The sequence below is a fragment of the Vipera berus genome (genome assembly GCF_964194415.1).
Source record: "Vipera berus genome assembly, chromosome: 1".
Classification (NCBI taxonomy): domain Eukaryota; kingdom Metazoa; phylum Chordata; class Lepidosauria; order Squamata; family Viperidae; genus Vipera; species Vipera berus.
The window spans coordinates 85,085,370-85,105,257 of NC_138202.1; the positions used below are offsets into that span (position 1 = coordinate 85,085,370).

At 36.3% G+C, this 19,888-nt stretch overlaps 1 protein-coding gene across 1 annotated transcript in view; it reads right to left on the bottom strand.

Annotated features, from left to right (window-relative positions):
- PDHX (pyruvate dehydrogenase complex component X) overlaps positions 1-19,888 on the bottom strand; it is a 41,952-nt gene that overhangs the window by 17,918 nt on the left and 4,146 nt on the right. The window contains exons 2-5 of the mRNA XM_081314768.1: positions 18,468-18,551; positions 15,419-15,519; positions 8,228-8,430; positions 5,646-5,744 (exon numbers count right to left, since the gene is read on the bottom strand). Of these exons, the coding sequence (XP_081170894.1) occupies positions 5,646-5,744; positions 8,228-8,430; positions 15,419-15,519; positions 18,468-18,551 (487 nt within the window). The remainder of the gene's footprint in view (positions 1-5,645; positions 5,745-8,227; positions 8,431-15,418; positions 15,520-18,467; positions 18,552-19,888) is intronic.

Here is a 19,888-nt window from a genome sequence, read left to right on the forward strand (position 1 = left end):
TTCCAAATTCTGACATTGGTAATGGACACAGGTCAAGCTCTTAACTTTTGAGGAAGTGAATCAATTTCCTCCTAAGTATTTGGTTTGAGCGCAACAACTGCCATAAATTATTTGGGGAAAAGTAGTACTGACAGTATTGTAATCTCCTTCTGCCACTCAGCTAATCATGAGGAGGAAAAAGAAGAGATCAAAGTAAGTTGAGAGGAAGCAACTAAATTTCATTTTTAATGTGTGCCATTGTGCCCACAGGAAAAAATGACAATAAAGGTTATCTATAACCAATCTATCTAATACTCTGGCATAATAGTCAATTCCTCTACAAACACTTCAAATGTGGAACCCACTGAGCAAAATCTCAGTTTACAACCACATTTCTCATAAGAAAGAAGGAAAGAAAAGAGATGAGGAATATTTTTTTCCAGTCACTTTAATTTTTGTTTCACTTTGGAGATTATCATAATTTATTCTTCTGCATTCTCTGTCTTGCATTTTCAACACAGCTATATATATAAAAAGAAAGCTGCTCTATGCAGAAATGGGGTTTTCTTTGTTAAGAGTTCATTCATTCACATCATCTAGTCTGCCAAGATATGTGTCCTCATTTCTTCTCCCTCTCTTTGATCTAATGGATTGCATCTCTTCATACCATTACGCCAATTTATTTAAGCACGTTGGAAACAATAAAAGCAATTGCTTTCCAATGTTGAAAATGCTTTGGAGATGCTTTGCTGATTTCTTCAGAAATCAGGTTCTCCCATCCTCTCTTACAGTGAAGTGCCTTATCTGCTACCATATGCTTTAAGCAAACATCAGAATCTGCCTAACAATGACTAATGCTAGTTAAGTATTCAGACATGGCACTTTCGCTCATAGGAGGGGAAAAAAAATCTCCCCCACCCCATTCCTGACTTTGGATTCTGTTTTCTTAAATGTGATAATAATAATTAAGAAATTACATTGTTTTCATAGATAACCCTTATTTTGAACTTGTTACTACTAATGAATATGCAGAAGACATTCATCCACAGATGTGGTGATGACTGCTAGCTTTGATGGCTTAATGGCATCTACAGTTTCATGGACAATATGCCTATTAGCAGCCATTGGAAAAGCCAATTAAATGGGACATCAATGGTCAGTGATCATATCTCAATGGTACATCCTCAAGGCAAAGAGGCATAAAGTACAGCTGGAAGCCCTTCTCAAGATGGGAGGATCTTGAGTCTGATCTAATGGTGTTTTATTTATTTGACAGAATTTTATCTTGCCTTTCCTCTAGGACAGGGGTCTTCAAACCTGGCCTTTTGATGACTTGTGGACTTCAACTCCCAGAATTCCTCAGCCAGGCATGCTGGCTGAGGAATACTGAGAGCTGAAGTCCACAAGTCATAAAAGGGCCAAGTTTGAAGACCCCTTCTCTAGGAACTCAACTCTGTATATCCACCAAGCCCTCCTATTTGTTTCTCAGCCTGAATTTGGCTGAAAAAAAGTGGTGTGAAGTCATCCTTTTAAGATTCCACTGCTGAGTGTAGACTTGAACTGTCTCAGTCCAGCAACCCTAAACACACCTGTCGCACTGACTCCAAAACAGTGATAAATAACTCCACTATTTTGTCATGTCTACCCTATTTGTTTAATTATGTTCTTCTAACTACATGCACTATTTTGAAATATGTTTAAGAAAAAATGGTAAATAAAGCTTTTTTAATTACACTACACTTAGACATCACTGGTAATGCAAGCATGTGTGCCTGATATATTTGTTTTAAACTATATATATATATATATATATATATATATATATATATATATATATATATATATATATATATATATATATATATATATATATATATGTATATATATATATATATATATATATATGTATAACTCAAAGTGATTATAAGAACATCCATATTATGGAACAATTGCTATTTTAATTGCTTATTTAATAAAGCAAGTTACATTTTATGGAAAACAATTTTCTTAACTGAAAAAGCAATTACTATTATGTGCAGAGATAATCAGAAATAATGAGCAATTTTAAGTATCTTTTAGAAAGTTTATCCCATAAACTTCTTTTGTTATTTGTTTTAATTTATACAAGATTTGAAAGTTGACATTTTCATCCAAATTTTTAATCTGCAAAACACTATTATTTTTTCATGCTACTGCAGAATAATTAGTATATTCAAAAAAGATGAAAACTTAGTAACTACAATTAGTTTTAAAAAGTAATTTATTACTTATAGAAATCTTTAAATTACCAAATATTACACGTCTTCTTGTAAAACCCAGTCCCCCATAAAATGCAATTGCTTCATTTATGACTTTTGTAGATTATATACAGCTGCTTTTTATGAACAACTTCAGCAAAACCTATATATATATATAGGTCAGGAAGCTCCAATCTGGACAGAAAAAAAAAAGTCTGGCTCCAGATCAGTAAAGAGGAAGCTAAGGCTGTATGTTATTTTCTTATTTATTCAAACTATTTGCAGAATGCATATTTAGGCTGGCTAATTGGAGGGAGAGGAGTGTGGTTTTAAATTGGAGGAAGAAGCATTAACTTGTGCTAGTTTATGAATCTACTCTGTCAGCAGAAAATACAAATTATTTGTAAGCTTTAGTAATGAAAACTCAAGGATCACAGGGAAAAATGGGAGGACTGGATATAAAGAGAACCAAGCTAATGACAACCCTTTAATCAAAATATATTTGGAAATAGGAAATATAAATTTAATTAGTGGATAGTTTCTGCCTTGTAGGATTAACTTTCAATGGTCAGGAACCAGCAGTCAAGAAATAGACCTCAGACTGGCATTTGGTAGGACAGCACTGAAAGCCTTAGGAAAGATATTTAAATGTCAAGATACCTACAAATACCTGTATTGTGGGCAATACTTTCTTTTTTGATACTCTATGGAACTGAGAGTTATACTTTGAAGAAGAAGGCTAGAAGGAATATTCATGATTTTGAAAGATGGTTCCTCAGAATACCATGGATAGTCAAGAAACAAAAAAAATGGATTATAGAACAAATCAATCCAGAGTTCTCACTTAAGTATAAATAACAAGCTCGAATCAAACTTTGGACACATTATATAAAGTATAATACAATTTTTTTATTATTATGATGGGAAAGGTGGAGAGAAACAGGACAACTAGCTGCAAGATAAGATAGATTCAATTACAGAGCTGAAGGGTGAACCACTGGAAGACCTGAAGGATCAGGTTGGTGATAGATCATCTATGAAAAGCTCTATGTAGTAACTAAGAGTCAACATTGATTTGCTAGCACATAGCTAATCTATCTATTATGAATGAATCTTTTTGTGATGTCTAGGACTTTAGCTACCAATTACAGTAACACAACTGGACTATTGAAATCAATGAGAGTTTTGCCAATGACATCAATTAAGTATGAATTTCACCATAAATAATCACTCAATTCATTTTGCCAATTCTGAAAAATACAAAATGCAGAGTCTTCTATGCTCTCAGGGCATGCCATAGGTAAGGTTCACTATGATGAACAGAATAAATGCAAACCTATTACCCAATTTTGCTTCTAAGGGGCTTTTTAAAACACTATTTTACAGGCAGAGATATCTCCCCCAAAACAAAACACTAGAATTGATAAATATATATAATCAAATATCAAGATTTCTTGAAATATGTGCTCTGTAGGAAATATAAATACTTCTATGAAAAATTGTACGTTGTGAGATTCAGCACTATGTATCTAGCCATTCACTGTAATATGCCTTTTACTGTAATCAAGTTTTGCTAAAAATTGTGTTTTGCTGCCACCTGCAGTTCTCAGACTCAGGGTGGTGGTGGTGGTGGAAATCTACAACATCAAGTAGTCCATTGCTTATTTTAGTTAGCATTATTGGCTATAATAAACAATTGAGGGTAGATAGGGAGAATTATTTGGCATATGATACCTCCATCATCTGGTAAGATAATGAAAATATAACTTGCTCTTATTTTAACTAGAACATACACAGGTTCCAGCCAGCCTTCTGCTCATAAGGTGGATGAGTGTTAAAAGACATGTCTAAGGGTAAAAAGCATTAACTTTTGTCCTTGTACAAAACCGGTGTTACATGTCCATGGCCACCAGGGAAAATTAATTACTTTATTTCAGTGACCAAGAGGTTTCCCATTTGCCATGAACTAATTATATACTATAAATTACATTTACATTTTTACAATTACTAAAGATTCCTGATAATTAGTTACTGTTACATGTGAGGTATTATGTATTCAGCTTACTCTTCTGTCTAAATCGGGTCACAACAGGAACAAAATAGAGGTTGTATTTATTCATTTTTAATCAGGGCTTTTTTTCTCATAGAAAGCTCAGAATGGAGTTCCGGCACCTTTTTTAGATGGAACCTTGTAGGGTAGGCAAGGCGGGTTGTATGACATGTGTGAGTTCCGGCACCTTTTTCTTTTACAAAAAAGCACTGTTTTTAATACAAAAATCTACTATGCCATTTTAGTATCGGCACTTAGCAGATGGCTTCCCATTATCTCTGAGAAGGTAGCAATATTTAAGCGCCCTGTTACGAAAGACAGATCGTTTATTAAAAGAAATAAAAAGCCCAGAGTTATGAAACTATCACTCATAAATCTAAGCATAATAATTTCAACTACTATAACTGATTTAGAAAATGCCAGATAAGGATTCTTGTGTAAGCTCTAAAATCTTTTATTACCAAGGAGTCTGTATGATACACAGCTCCATCATTCCAAAGTGTCTTTCAATTAATTTCAGTGCAAATAGAGGCAGTGCAGCCCTGGTAGGATTGCTAGATTGTGCAAATGGGCCCGCCATTCTACAAATAGAATCAGAAACTACTACTGTAACTGCTTTAATTCTTTCAGAGCATAGCATTTTCGCAATTGTGGCAGCCAGCGAGGAGCTGGATGGAAGAAAACCTGATGTTGCTTGTGAAAGAGGAGTCTGTATGACTCAATCTTGAAGTATCCATTTTCCAACAAAAATCAGCTGCTTTAAATGTTTGCGTAATTTCTTTATTCTACATGACTTTGGTCTGGTATCAGTGACTCAGCCTAACCTTTGATGACTGTATGGGAAGATGCCTGCTTGTCCCTGGTGATAACTGTTGCTCTTCCATTATAAACCGCAACAGTCCACTTGATCCCATTCATCCATCTCTTTGATGATCTTCCAATTTCCCCCAATGCTGCCAAGCCAATGTTAAACTTAATATTGGCATGGTGCAGTATTTGCTCTGTAAACTGTTTAAGTCTGACATCTTAAAGCTGTCAAGTTTGAAAAATACTGGTTCACCCTTTCTCTTTCTTCCTCTTACTTTCCCACCTAAATTTTATTATTTCTGTACCTGTGTGATTGATTCACCATAGGTTTTTACTCAGTATGCAACTTAAAATACTCTCATGGCACTTCTACACCACCACCGTCACAGTTTTAATTGACAAATTCCCTCATCCCCATCCCCTTTTCTGTTTTTGACTTACTACAACTGATAGAGAGTTCCATTTGCTAGGAAAGTTAAGATACCAACTGATATTGTTGGTTCTTACAAAAATTAGAAGGAACATATTTTATAGAATTTGATACATTAAGAAAACGTTCACATTTCGCATACTCTTTTGTGAAAATTCCTCGAGGTCCTGTGGGTGTGCAATGACTTGCATCAACTCCATGTGTCTCCAAAATATTACGGGCAGCAGGACTTAAGCGAAACCTAAAAGGCAATGGTTCAACTGTATCAATGAGACATAAAAAAAGTAACGCATCATTTATTAAATAAATATATACACCACACAGTTCATATTTTGATAAGTTTATTCTCAAATTTAAATGTCAAAACAATTCTATCTGATTATTAAAGTGATGCTGAAATCTTACACAATAATCTTTAAAAATTAAAAATAATTTATCTATGGAAACAATAACCAAAAACAACCATATTTAAGAATATTTTGCCGACACAAACTTTCCAGATGTGTTGGTATACAATTCAATTAGCTCTAGTGAACGTGATAATTACCAGGATGATAGGACATAGTTTAACCCATCTTGAAAGAAATACTGCTTTGCTGCAAGTATATTATATTTGCTTTTAAAGTGATGATTCCTGAACTGATAAAAGTTTGCCCCAAATATTAATGCTTTTCTTCTTTACAGATACAAAAGGAATTACCTACAAATGAAAAAATACCCCATCCATTTTGCCCTTTAATAAATTATAATGTTATATGACAACTTAAAAAAAGATACAACTATAGCCAAAAGCTGAAACCTATTAACAATTTTAACCAAATGGAAAATATCATATTGGGATATATTAGAGACATCCTATGAGTTAAAATTAAGAAAGAATTAATCAATGTGGATCAGAAGTGTGTAGGATAAAATATCAGGTACCATATTTTTTGGACCATAAGACGCACCTGACCATAAGACGCACCCAGTTTTTAGAGCAGGAAAACAAGAAAAAAATATTCTGAACCAAATAGTACCGGTATACTAGGAAGGAAGGAGGGGAGAGAGAGAGAAGGAAGGAAGGAGGGAGGGATGAAGAAAGAGAGAGATAGAGAGAAAGAAAGAAAGAAAGAAAGAAAGAAAGAAAGAAAGAAAGAAAGAAAGAAAGAAAGAAAGAAAGAAAGAAAGAAAGAAAGAAAGAAAGAAAGAAAGGAGAGAAAGAAGGAAGGAAGGAAGGAAGGAAGGAAGGAAGAAGGAAGGAAGGAAGGAAGAAAGGAGGGAGGATGGAGGGAGCAAGGAAGAGAGAGAGAGAGAAAGAAAGAAGGAAGGAAGGGAGAAGGAAGGAAGGAAGAGAAGGAAGGAAGAAAGAAAGAAAGGAGGGAGGGAGGGAGGAAGAAAGAAAGAAAGAAAGGTAGGTACCGGTAGTTTCTTTTCCCTGTATAGGTTTTCTAAGATGCCGAAGCAATTTCAAACAATTAGCAGTATTATCTTGCAAATGGGAAATCACTTCCAATAAACTTCGCAGAGAAACCTGCAGGGACAACTCCTCACGGCTTTGCTGGGGCAAGTCGCCTATGAGGTTTAGTTTAGCAAAAACTATTTCTTTAGCAGCGAGGTGAAAGAAAGAAAATGTGCGCGCGCAGGGAGGGGGAGGCAGTCAGAAGGCATGGCAGGCACGTCCGTATTTCCTCCCCTGCCGACCAATCACAGGGGCGGGGTGGAGAATTCCATGTCTTCATTCAATCACGTCTCTCCAATGGAGCTGATGGACTGCGTTGACTGAACGGGAGACAAGTGTTTTCGCTTACCTTCCGACCATAAGACGCACCTCGCTTTTCACCCACTTTTGGGAGGGGAAAAGTGCGTCTTATGGTCTGAAAAATACGGTACTTCTTTTAGTCATGTTTTAAGATACCTTGTCCACAGCCTGGTCTATTTAGTTTTAAAAAAATCTCTATTCTTAAATTCACTGAAATGTTAAGACAACCAATACATCAACAGTAAATTTTATAGGAAAAGATTTATTGCATCTATGTCCCTTGCCTCTGGAGATGAAAATGAACACCTTGCCTCTGGAGATGAAAATGATGAATTTTGCTGAATTTTGTATGGCAGTCACAACTGAACATTTTATGAGTCCTTTGATATCTAACACACAATAATAATACTGACATTAGGGGTTGGACTTGAGCTGCTGGAATACTTTTATTGTTGTTTTGTGGACTGTATGGATTTGTATGGATGCATCAAATTGACTACTGATGTATTGGTTGTTTTGGCGGTTAGTTTCTTGGAGTCAGTGTTCTATAAACACTGTAAATAAATAAGGTTTTCCATCCAAAAATGTACTGATATAAAGGCTTCTCCTTCCACTTATTTCATTTCCTATTTCTATACCATTGATAGTGCAGAGAGAAGCATCATTTTTAGAGCTCGTTACTACTATAACACTGCTGCCAGTAGTATCACTAAGAATAAATGGACTGAAATTAGAATTGTTGGGAATTCAATAAACTCTATTAATAAGAGTACAAAGTACAAATTGGTGTGAGAAGATAGGCTAAAATATAAACTTTGCTTATTTTCTGATTATTCTGCAACTTTTAGAATAGGATATTGTTATGGGATTTTTATGAATCAGCAACAATCTAGTTTCTCACACAAAAAATACAAAATTCTATAGAGGACTGAATAGAAATATGTACTGAAATAGATCAGTGCATGAGGTACGCAGAGACTTACTGTACTTTTCCAGGGTGCTTGTCTATTTTATGTGCTAATGGGAGGGTAGCAGAAAGAGCTGGGGAAGAGGCTGTTGATGCTGATGATGTCACAGACTCAGAAGGTGCATCACTTGGTATATCAACTTGCTTCCAGTCTTGTCCTTCTTCTACTAGCAAACCAATTAGTACACCCAAGTGCACATTTTTGCTCCCCTCTTCCTTCTGAAATAGAAACACAGAATAATACTGCAGACTTATGAAGTTAACCTGTTTTTTTGCATCATTTACTGAACAACCACTTTTAAAAATTAAATCAATCCCAGTCTGCAAACATACAATCAAACTAATATGCTAACAGGATCCAATCTGGGTCGGTCACTGGGACCAGGGATTTTGTCTTCTGAGCTGTCAGATTCCTGCTGGAGCCCATCTTATAGTGCCTGTTGTAAGTGGCTTTTTTAGATGTTGATTGGGGTGTATTGAAGGGTGACTTTTAAGTTATTGGATTAATTAACCACCAGATTGCAAGAACACAAGCGAGCAGTCAGATGAGGAGACCTGAATTCATTGGTAGCTTCACACTGCAATGAACAAGGACACACATTCAACTTTGCAGCGACTAAGATTGTTGAACGAGCAGACACAAAAACAGCCAGGGAAGTGATTGATGTCTGGGAAGCAGGCCTCTCGTCAGTCAACAGGACTGCTGATTTATCACCAGCCTATCAAGTACTTAGAAGGCGAGGGCTGAGCAGCACAAGCAAACGACAGCTAATGACTTAAAAGCCACCCATCAACACACCCCAGTGAACATCTAAAAAGCCACTTACAACAGGCGTATAAATACCATACACAGAACAGCACACATTCTGTTAGAAAGAAGTTCTCTGAAGATGGGCTCCAGCACAAGTCCAAAAGCTCGGAAGATAAAACCTCTGGTTCCAGTGACTGACCCAGATTGCATCTGCAATATTATCCTGGGACACGTATATTTGCCTTCATTTGTAAGATACTAATAATTTTATGCTAGTCACATTATATACCTTATATTATATTTACTTGATGAAAAACAGAGTCCTTCACAGTAACTGCATGTGATTGAGGTTTTTGGGGATCCTTACATCTGCTATTAAATAGAAAACTGACAGCTAAGGAACAGGAACTACAACTAGTTGCAAACCTCTGGAATATTTAAATGTCTTTCAAGACTAGCCTCAATATTAGTTACTGCTTCAGAGAGACTGCCTAATAAATTTAGTCCTTGTTGGCACCTGGTTGACTTCCTTTTTCTCCTTTTCCTCCCCTGTCCAGTTATCAGTTCCTCTCATTACCATCCAGTTTTGTTTCTTCTTTCTTTTCTATGTTTCATTTGAAACGTAAAGAATTCCAAAGCTGAGGAGTCATTAATAAAAGTTTTGAGAGGTTCCTTTGATTTTAAGTGAAATAGATGATATACTTCATTTTTCAAATACTGTTAATGATCTTTACTAGAACAAATTTGTAAATATAGTTAAGAAATGTTCACCTTTGTCTATCTGAAACTAAATAGGAAGATACAACAGATGAGATAGTTATAATTAAATATACCAATTTTTCCTTGATTTCCAGAAAAAAAATGACTGGCCCATTCTAAAAATCGTCAACATATTATTGTTTCAATGAAATGTGCGCTCAAATCAATTAAAAATATTGGGACTTACCATATGCCATTAAGATAGGAATAACTGGATTTGAAAAACTAACCACATTAAAATGTTTAACTATTGGATGAAGGGTGTGATAGGAGTCTACAGCTACCCAAATTGTTGAGGCCTCTGCTATGATGTCACAGTACAAGCTTCACACCTTTTAGTTTCATTACGTTGCTACCTACCAGTACAATACCCCAAACAACCCGTATTTTATCACTTGCCCCACCTTGTACTCTTTCTGTACACTCTGCTGCACACTATTAAAATTGGGGAAGTTGCAAGCTTACTACTATATTAAACATAAGCTGCTTCTAAAAAAAGTTGAAATTACAAAAAAGTAGAATAAAAGATCTTTCAAGAAAAAGATCTAAAACTAATTGTGATGAAACTACATTATTTTTGTTGTTAGTTGCGAAGTCGTGTCCGACCCATCGCGACCCTATGGACAATGTTCCTCCAGGCCTTCCTGTCCTCTACCATCTTCTGGAGTCCAGTTAAGCTCACGCCTACTGCTTCAGTGACTCCATCCAGCCACCTCATTCTCTGTCGTCCCCTTCTTCTATTGCCCTCAATCTTTCCCAGCATTAGGCTCTTCTCCAGTGAGTCCTTCCTCCTCATTAGGTGGCCAAAGTATTTGAGTTTTAGCTTCAGGATCTGGCCTTCTAAAGAGCAGTCAGGGTTGATCTCCTCTAGGACTGACCGGTTTGATCGCCTTGCAGTCCAAGGGACTCGCAGGAGTCTTCTCCAGCACCAGAGTTCAAAGGCCTCAATTCTTTGGCGCTCAGCCTTTCTTATGGTCCAACTTTCACTGCCATACATTGCAACTGGGAAGACCATAGCCTTGACTATACGCACTTTTGTTGACAGGGTGATGTCTCTGCTTTTTAGTGTGCTGTCTAGATTTGCCATGGCTTTCCTCCCTAGGAGCAAGCGTCTTTTAATTTCTTGACTACAGTCCCCATCTGCAGTGATCTTGGAGCCCAGGAAAATAAAATCTGTCACTACCTCCATTTCTTCCCCATCTATTTGCCAGGAATTAAGAGGGCCGGATGCCATGATCTTAGTTTTCTTAATGTTTAGTTTCAACCCAACTTTTGCACTCTCCTTCTTCACTCGCAACAAGAGACTCTTCAGTTCCTCTTCACTTTCTGCCATTAGAGTGGTATCATCTGCATATCTTAGGTTGTTGATATTTCTTCCAGCAATCTTAATTCCAACTTTTGATTCATCTAGCCCTGCCTTTCTCATGATGTGCTCTGCATATAAGTTAAATAGGCAAGGCGACAGTATACAGCCTTGCCGGACTCCTTTCCCAATTTGGAACCAATCAGTGGTTCCGTGTCCAGTTCTCACTGTTGCTTCTTGGCCCGCATATAGGTTTCTCAAGAGACAAATAAGATGTTCTGGTACTCCCATCTCTTTAAGAACTTGCCACAGTTTGTTATGATCCACACAATCAAAGGCTTTAGCATAGTCAATGAAGCAGAAGTAGATGTTTTTCTGGAACTCTCTAGCTTTTTCCATGATCCAGCGTATGTTGGCAATTTGATCTCTAGTTCCTCTGCCTCTTCGAAATCCTGCCTGTACTTCTGGTAGTTCTCGATCCACATACTGCTGGAGTCTAGCTTGTAGGATTTTAAGCATAACTTTACTAGCATGAGAAATGAGTGCAATGGTGCGATAGTTTGAACATTCTTTGGCACTGCCTTTCTTTGGAATTGGAATGTAAACTGATCTTTTCCAATCCTGTGGCCACTGTTGAGTTTTCCAAATTTGCTGGCAAATTGAGTGTAGCACTTTTACTGCATCGTCTTTTAAGATTTTGAATAGCTCAGCTGGAATACTGTCACCTCCACTAGCTTTGTTGTTGCTCAGCTTTTCTAAGGCCCACTTCACTTCACATTCTAGGATGTCTGGCTCGAGGTCAGTGACCACCTCATTGTGATTATCAGGGACGTTAAGCTCATTCTTGTATAGTTCTTCTGTGTAATTTTGCCATCTCTTCTTAATCTCTTCTGCCTCTGTTAGGTCCCTGCCATTTTGGTCCTTTATCATGCCCATTTTTGCATTGAACGTTCCCTTCATCTCTCCAATTTTCTTGAAAAGATCTCTGGTCCTCCCTATTCTATTGTTTTCTTCTATTTCTTTGCACTGTTCATTTAAGAAGTCATTCTTATCTCTTCTAGCTATTCTCTGGAATTCTGCATTCAATTGGGCGTATCTTTCTTTTTCTCCCTTGCCTTTTGCTTCCCTCCTTTCCTCAGCTATTTGCAAAGCTTCCTCAGACAGCCATTTTGCTTTCTTGCATTTCTTTTTCTTTGGGATGGTTTTGGTTGCTACCTCTTGTACAATGTTGCGAACCTCTGTCCATAGTTCTTCAGGCACTCTGTCTATCAGATCTAATTCCTTAAATCTATTTGTCACCTCTACTGTATATTCAACAGGGATATGATTTAATTCATACCTGACTGGCCTAGTGCTTTTCCCTACTTTCTTCAGTTTAAGCCTAAACTTTGCAACAAGAAGCTCATGGTCTGAGCCACAGTCAGCTCCTGGTCTTGTTTTTATTGACTGTATAGAGCTTCTCCATCTTTGGCTGCAGAGTACATAGTCAATCTGATTTCTGTGTTGACCGTCTGGTGATGTCCATGTGTAGAGCCGTCTCTTGGGTTGTTGGAAAAGGGTGTTTGCTATGACCATCGTATTCTCTTGACAAAATTCTATCAGCCTGTGCCCTGCTTCATTTTGTACTCCAAGGCCAAACTTGCCTGTTATTCCGGTTATCTTTTGGCTTCCTACTTTAGCATTCCAATCCCCCATGATGATAAGGACATCATTTTTTGGTGTTAGTTCTATAAGGTGCTGTAGGGCTTCATAGAACCGGTCAATTTCATCCTCTTCAGCACCGGTGGTTGGGGCATAGACTTGGACTACTGTGATATTGAATGGTTTGCCTTGGATTCGAACTGAGATCATTCTGTCATTTTGAGGATTGTATCCCAGTATTGCTTTTCCTACTATTTTATTGACTATGAAGGCTACTCCATTTCTTCTGAGGGATTCTTGTCCGCAGTAGTATACCTGATGGTCATCTGAATTAAATTCACCCATTCCTGTCCATTTTAGTTCGCTGATACCTAAGATGTCGATGTTCAGTCTTGTCATCTCTTGTTTGACCACGTCCAGCTTGCCTTGATTCATGGATCTTACATTCCAGGTTCCTATGGAGAAAAAATCTTTACAGCATCGGACTTTCCTTTCACCACCAGACATATCCACAGCTGAGCGTCCTTTCGGCTTTGGCCCAGTCGCTTCATTCTTTCTGGCGCTACTAGTACTAGCCCTCTGCTCTTCCCCAGTAGCATATTGGACGCCTTCCGACCTGAGGGGCTCATCTTCCAGCGTCATATCGTTTTGCCTTTTGGTACTGTCCATAGGGTTTTCATGGCAAAGATACTGGAGTGGGTTGCCATTTCCTTCTCCAGTGGATCACGTTTTGTCAGAACTCTCTGCTATGACCTGTCCGTCTTGGGTGGCCCTGCACGGCATAGCTCATAGCTTCATTGAATTACGCAAGCCCCTTCGCCACGACAAGGCAGTAATCCATGAAGGGGGAAACTACATTAACTAATCCATTAAAATCAAATGAATGCCAACACAAGACCTTATTTTCCATATGATCTATACTTTTTTCATTTATTAAGAAGCATTTACTGATTTTTGTTTCTTAAGTGTCTCAACTGTTCTAATAAGATTTATGCAGGAAATGGGTTCACTGATATTCTACAGAAGATGAAAGTCTTGACTGCATTGATGATGTATCTCTGGAGGACTGACAGAATCCACTCATTATGGTTTCACAAGAAACTGCCAACATATGAATCTTATATTGTGGAAGATAGGTCCCATCATCTTAGATGCAGCCCCATTATCTTAAACTCCAGACAGGAATTTTCTTGCTTGATTTCTTCTTAACTGCCCAGAAAGATATTTTATAATCCATTCATATATCAAGCTGTCTTTGATACTCATTTGCAAAGCATAGTTAAGCAGAACGTTTCAACTGCATGTTTCATATCACGAACAGTATGATATTGCTATAATAGGGTTTTAACATGGACATAATAGTGTATACAATAAAAACTTTGTACAAGATATGCTGACAAAAGTGCTTTTGCACAAGGCTTTCAATGGTTAGCGATCTTTTCTGTCTATCTCCTTCATTGGCAGTATTTTTAATTTACAAATATTTGAGTCCCTACTATTTACAACTACTCATCATATTGGCATTGCAAAAAGATATTTACTCAACCTAAGAATTATGTAACGTGCGACATATTTCTCTCAAACCAAAACATGGTGTTAGGCAATATTGTATAATCACATGATTTCAAAAGCAGGTGTTTGTCAGATTCACCTAGCAATCATTTTCTGAAACCAAAACAAGCCTAGTCATATGAATAATAAATACATTTACCAAAATATATTTTATGTTCAAGCTAATAAAAAAGTTAGCATCTGAAAAAGGTTACATTTTCAATGAAAATGTATTGTTAACAAGTCAATAGTATTGTAGAAGAGAAGGACTAAACTTTCTGTTAGCTGTTTTGTAAATTGCTATAAATCTGTACTGATTTGGTAGTATACCCACAGACTAAATAATATATACTAGCCAAATAATATATGCCTGCTAACTGCGATCATGTTCGTCCACATTAAAAGTTTATTTCCTTATTGATTTGACAATTTTCCCCGGACAATATTTTCAATTCAAAATGGCTTTATTCACATTCTCATTCTTAGGATAATGTTTTTGATTTCTTCACAGCTTACCCAGTTCCTAGTTTAGATTTCTAACCATGTGATTTATGCTTTTTATGATTCCTCATATCCCCCATTTTAGAATAAGTCATCCTAAAATGAACTGATCATAAATAAAAATTTAATAAACATAACTTGAAAGCAAAGAAAGATGCTTTCTAATGTTCTAGGAGTCTAGCTGAGCAGACTTGTGGGACTGTAGTTGTATCACTGTTGCAGAAATCTGTAAACCTATTTCAATATAGCATTTTTTTTAAATTCTGCCAATTATGGTTTTAAAATAGCAAATATTCATAAAGCAATTTTTGATGTCATATAAAAGAAGACAGAAAAAATATTGGGCTTTTTAATCCACCTGGAGTCACTGAGAGTGAGTTGGTACCCATATCAATTTTAATAAACAAATAAATGTGATGAAAGATCTAAATATTCATTCAAGTGAATACTAATAATTCAGTAGTTTCACAAAAGGTAATGTAACATCAACCAAACACATTTATTTATGTGCCCCACCAATTTAGCATTGTTCCTACTTGCAGAAATTGCAATAAAAATAATTTTCAGTCATTGTGGTTTAAAATTCTGGGATTTGTATCCTAATCTGGAGTACCAGGTCAAGGAATTCTAATAAAATACTAAAAACCAGGAAAAATAAATCTACGTTTAGTGAAACTTAATAATACTTAAATTACACCTACCATTATTTTAGCTAATATGCCATCATCACTTGATTCCATGGTAACCACTGCTTTATCTGTTTCAATTTCACACAGGGCATCTCCAACGTTCACCACTTCTCCTGTAAAATGAAAATAAAATTCAATCTTTTCAACAAATTTCATAAATTTTAATTCATAGCTTATATTACGTTTATGAACTAAATTATAGTTTGCAATTTAAAAGTAAAATCAATTAACTTAAAACAATGAGTTTTGTTAAAAACTGCAATGAACAGATACTAAATAATTTGTTTTTACATAAAAAAGTGCATTTCAATACATAATTGGACATTTACAAAGGATATGATCATATAATGGGCATTGTAAGTATTATCATATCCTTATTACTTATCATTATTTTTAAACTAAATACAATTCTATTACTATAACTTCCTGATTCTAGCAGGAATGTACAACATCTTTGTGTACTAAATGTTCAAAATCTAGATATCTCCAACATTGGTAATTGCCAGTGTTCAGCTTTATTCACCTAGAAGAGAAGAAAGTTAAATACCAAGTTGTCATATGAGGAACAAGGACAAAGAATAGATTCAAAAGCTAAAAATTAATGTCTGGTCAAGTTAGAACTGTGTCAATAAGGTGGAATTAAGGATGAAATTAATATGGCGTCCTTACTTTTATTGTTTGTGCCCATATGTAAAACATAGTAGAAGGAAAAGTGATACTAACGGCTGGTTGATGTACAGCCAGCTGTATTAGAATTGTTTTCAAATCTAATTCAGTATAGAAAGAATAACAGAGATTAATTGATTTGCATAAGCCCTTGTTCAATGTATTTCTTTCCATACCTGTTAAGACGGCAGTAGCAAAAGCAATAGCACTTAGATTTATATACCACTTCACAGTCCTTTTACAGCCCTCTCTAAGCGGTTTACAGAGTCAGCCTATTGCCTTCAACAATCTGGCTCCTCATTTCACCAACCTCGGAAGGATGGAAGGCTGAGTCAACCTTGAGCGGGTGAGAACTGAATTGCTGGCAGCTGGCAATCAGCACAAATAGCCTGCAGTACTGCATTCCTAACCACTGATAAAAGGCTAACTAGGAATTATGGGAACTATATAAATCAGCAACAGAAACGAAGGATGAGAGCCTGAGTCAAAAGAAGTTTACAGAATGAATTTCATAGCAATACCCAGGATTAAAAGGAAAAAGGACTAACTGGGCAACTATAAGGCAATGTTCCCAGGAAGAGAAGGAAACCAAATTTATCCAAGAGTAGAGAAAAAACAGCCTTGTGTCAATAAAGGATGCCAGGTAGTTAAGAATAAGCAAAATTGGCCTAAGTAATAAATTACAATAAGCTTGCAAACAGAAATTTCATGCAATCTGATATTTTAGTATTAAAAATCTCTCTAAATAAGCAGCACAGTACTGTCCCATTTCTCCCTTTTTCCCCCCCATACACTCACACAAAACAAATTGAAGCAGTAATTTGAAATTGCTTTGGAAGTTCCTAAAGGGAAGAAAAATCCTATTAGAAATCTGTATTTAATTTCAGAAGTTAAAAAAAGATGAATTTCTATATAAAATACTATCTTTGAAATGCATTTTTTTCCTAAATTCAGTAACACACACCTTTGGATTTCTATATATTAATGAGTTAATCGATCCAGAATTCTTTGTCAACTAAAAGTTGGTTAGACACCTTCCATTTAAAATGAACTAAACTGGATAGGTTCCTGAATGGTTCTGAAGTCAAAACGTGTAGCATATTCAGTACTTCCTCTCTAGTAAATTGAAGCAACAAAGGTTTGATTCTCTGCCATTTGACCGACATTGTGTAAAATGATGATTTTATTAAAAAAGGGAAAAGGTCATTTAATTGTCTTACTGAAAGAAAGCAAACTGACCTGCCTAAGCCCTAAATTTGATTTCTCATAATTTTCCACATCAAAGACTTAAAGATTGCACAATTATGTTAAGTATGTTAACAGCCAAGTCACTGAAATGACATGTACAATTTTGAGTTCTACTTCCTCTGCTATATTTAGTAAAAACAAAATGCAGGGAATATAGAAGGGTAATGATGTAGGTAGATCATGTTCCTTTGAAATGGCAATTGTAAACAACAGCCACTAGGAAATGTTTCAAAATCAGCATTAGATTTCTGCAGACATTTCATTGGTGCCGCCGGTCAGGGAATGCCGGCGGGTGATCCCCAGAGGGAGGGCATTCTCTGTGGGCGCGCCTGCCCTTTGGAATGATTTACCTGTGGAACTCCGGACCGCCCCCGACCTGCGCTCGTTTCGCTGGGACCTGAAAACCTGGCTTTTCGATCTATCTGGCCTGGACTGAGGGGGTTTTTAGTTTTAAGTTTTAACATTGTTTTATTGTTGGGCTATTATTAATTTAATTCTTTTTAATTCTATTTTTATCTTAATTTATATTGTCTTTTAAATATTGCCCTGTAAACCGCCCTGAGTCCTTCAGGAATAGGGAGGTATAGAAAAATAAATAAATAAATAAATAAATAAATAAATAAATAAATAAATAAATAAATAAATAAATAAATTTAAAACTGGGGGGGGGGGAAAGGAAAAGGATCACAAGGAAGTGAGCTACTTACCTATTCAATAAATTCAACAATGCAATTTGTTCCATTTGCTATAACCAAACCCTTCATGAGATTTTAGTTACATCAGCAACCATAAATACTTTTCAAGTTTTCCTTAGAAAACTGCTTATGTATAAATAGAAAATTGATTAGTAAGTTTCTCTTACATAATTTAATTACCTTCATTTATACAATAATCATACATTGTTTAATCCGTACATCCAACCAAAACTATAATGGTGCAAATTTAATAAATATATGGATTAATGACATCTTCAATACTCTGTAAAACTGATAAAATTATACATGCTAAATCCACAACACATATCAAGACTAATGGAGTAGCAGCATTATAATAATATATTTTTTATGGAAAAAAGAATCAGGAGAAGATTATATTGTAAAAGATATATTTCAATATTCAAGACAGTATTTTAATAGCTCATACTTACCTTCTTTTTTCAGCCATTTCACTATATTTCCTTCTTCCATTGTAGGTGATAAAGCAGGCATAATGATTTTAATAGCGGGGATACCTGGGAGGGGGAAAAAGTATCATCACCATCATCATCATCTTGTTGTTTCAGTTTCATGAGAAGAGCCAACACAGTAAATCCTAATCTGTAAATTTATGCAAACAACTTTTATCAGCCACTATATAAACAACTAGAGAAGTGATGCTTCCACAAGCTGTACCAAATTCCCAGAACCATGTGTGCTAAATGTAATTCATGGTGTAGTGGTTCTACAAAGAGCTGCTATGAGGACAATCTTAAGTGAAGGAAGAGTAACTATGGGCTGTGAAAAAAGTTGTGCCATAAGCTGAGTTTGACCTAATCATATCATATCCTTAACTTAATAGCTACTCATTGACAATGGAAAAGGCAGATTGGGTGGAATGTATTAAAAAGTGGAGTACAGAAATACAAAGCTGAATTCTGAAAAAAAAAAACAAAATCTATTTCGACGGTGTTCAAAAACTACTTTTATTGATGTCATATCTGACGTGAAAAAGGAAAGCGAAGCATTCTGTCTGTCTCTGGTGTTTCCAAGAACCCTCTTGATGGTATAATTGACTGGGGAGTGTGGAGGACATTCGTTTTTAGTGTAATCTTAATAATAATAATAAGTTGGAAGGGACCTTGGAGGTCATCTAGTCCAACCCCCTGCTCAGACAGGAAACCCTATACCATTTCAGACAAATGGCTGGCCAGTCTCTTCTTAAAAACGTCCAGTGTTGGAGCATTCACCACTTCTGGAGGCAGGTTGTTCCACTGGTTAATTGTTCTAACTGTCAGGAAGTTTCTCCTTAGTTCTAGGTTGCTTCTCTCCTTGACTAGTTTTCATCCATTGCTTCTTGTCCTGCTTTCAGGTGCTTTGGAGAATAGCTTGACTCCCTCTTCTTTGTGGCAGCCCCTGAGATATTGGAACACTGCTGTCATGTCACCCCTCACCCTTCTCTTTGTTAAACTACACATACCCAATTCCAGCAACCGTTCCCTTTATGTTTTAGCCTCCAGTCCCCCAATCATCTTTGTTGCTCTTCTCTGTATTCTTTCTAGAGTCTCAACATCTTTTTTACATCGTGGTGACCAAAACTGGATGCAGTATTCCAGGTGTGGCCTTACCAAGGTATTGTAAAGTGGTATTAGTACTTCACGTGATCTTGATTCTATCCCTCTGTTAATGCAGCCTAGCACTGTGTTGGCTTTTTTGGCAGCTGCAGCACACTGCTTGCTCATATTTAAGTGATTGTCCACCAGGACTCTTGTATTACACTATCTTGTATTTTGATCCCACATTAGGCTTAAGCAATGCATAACAAATCCAAATTATACCAATCTGTAAAGAAAAAGTTAGTAGTCCTTGTGTT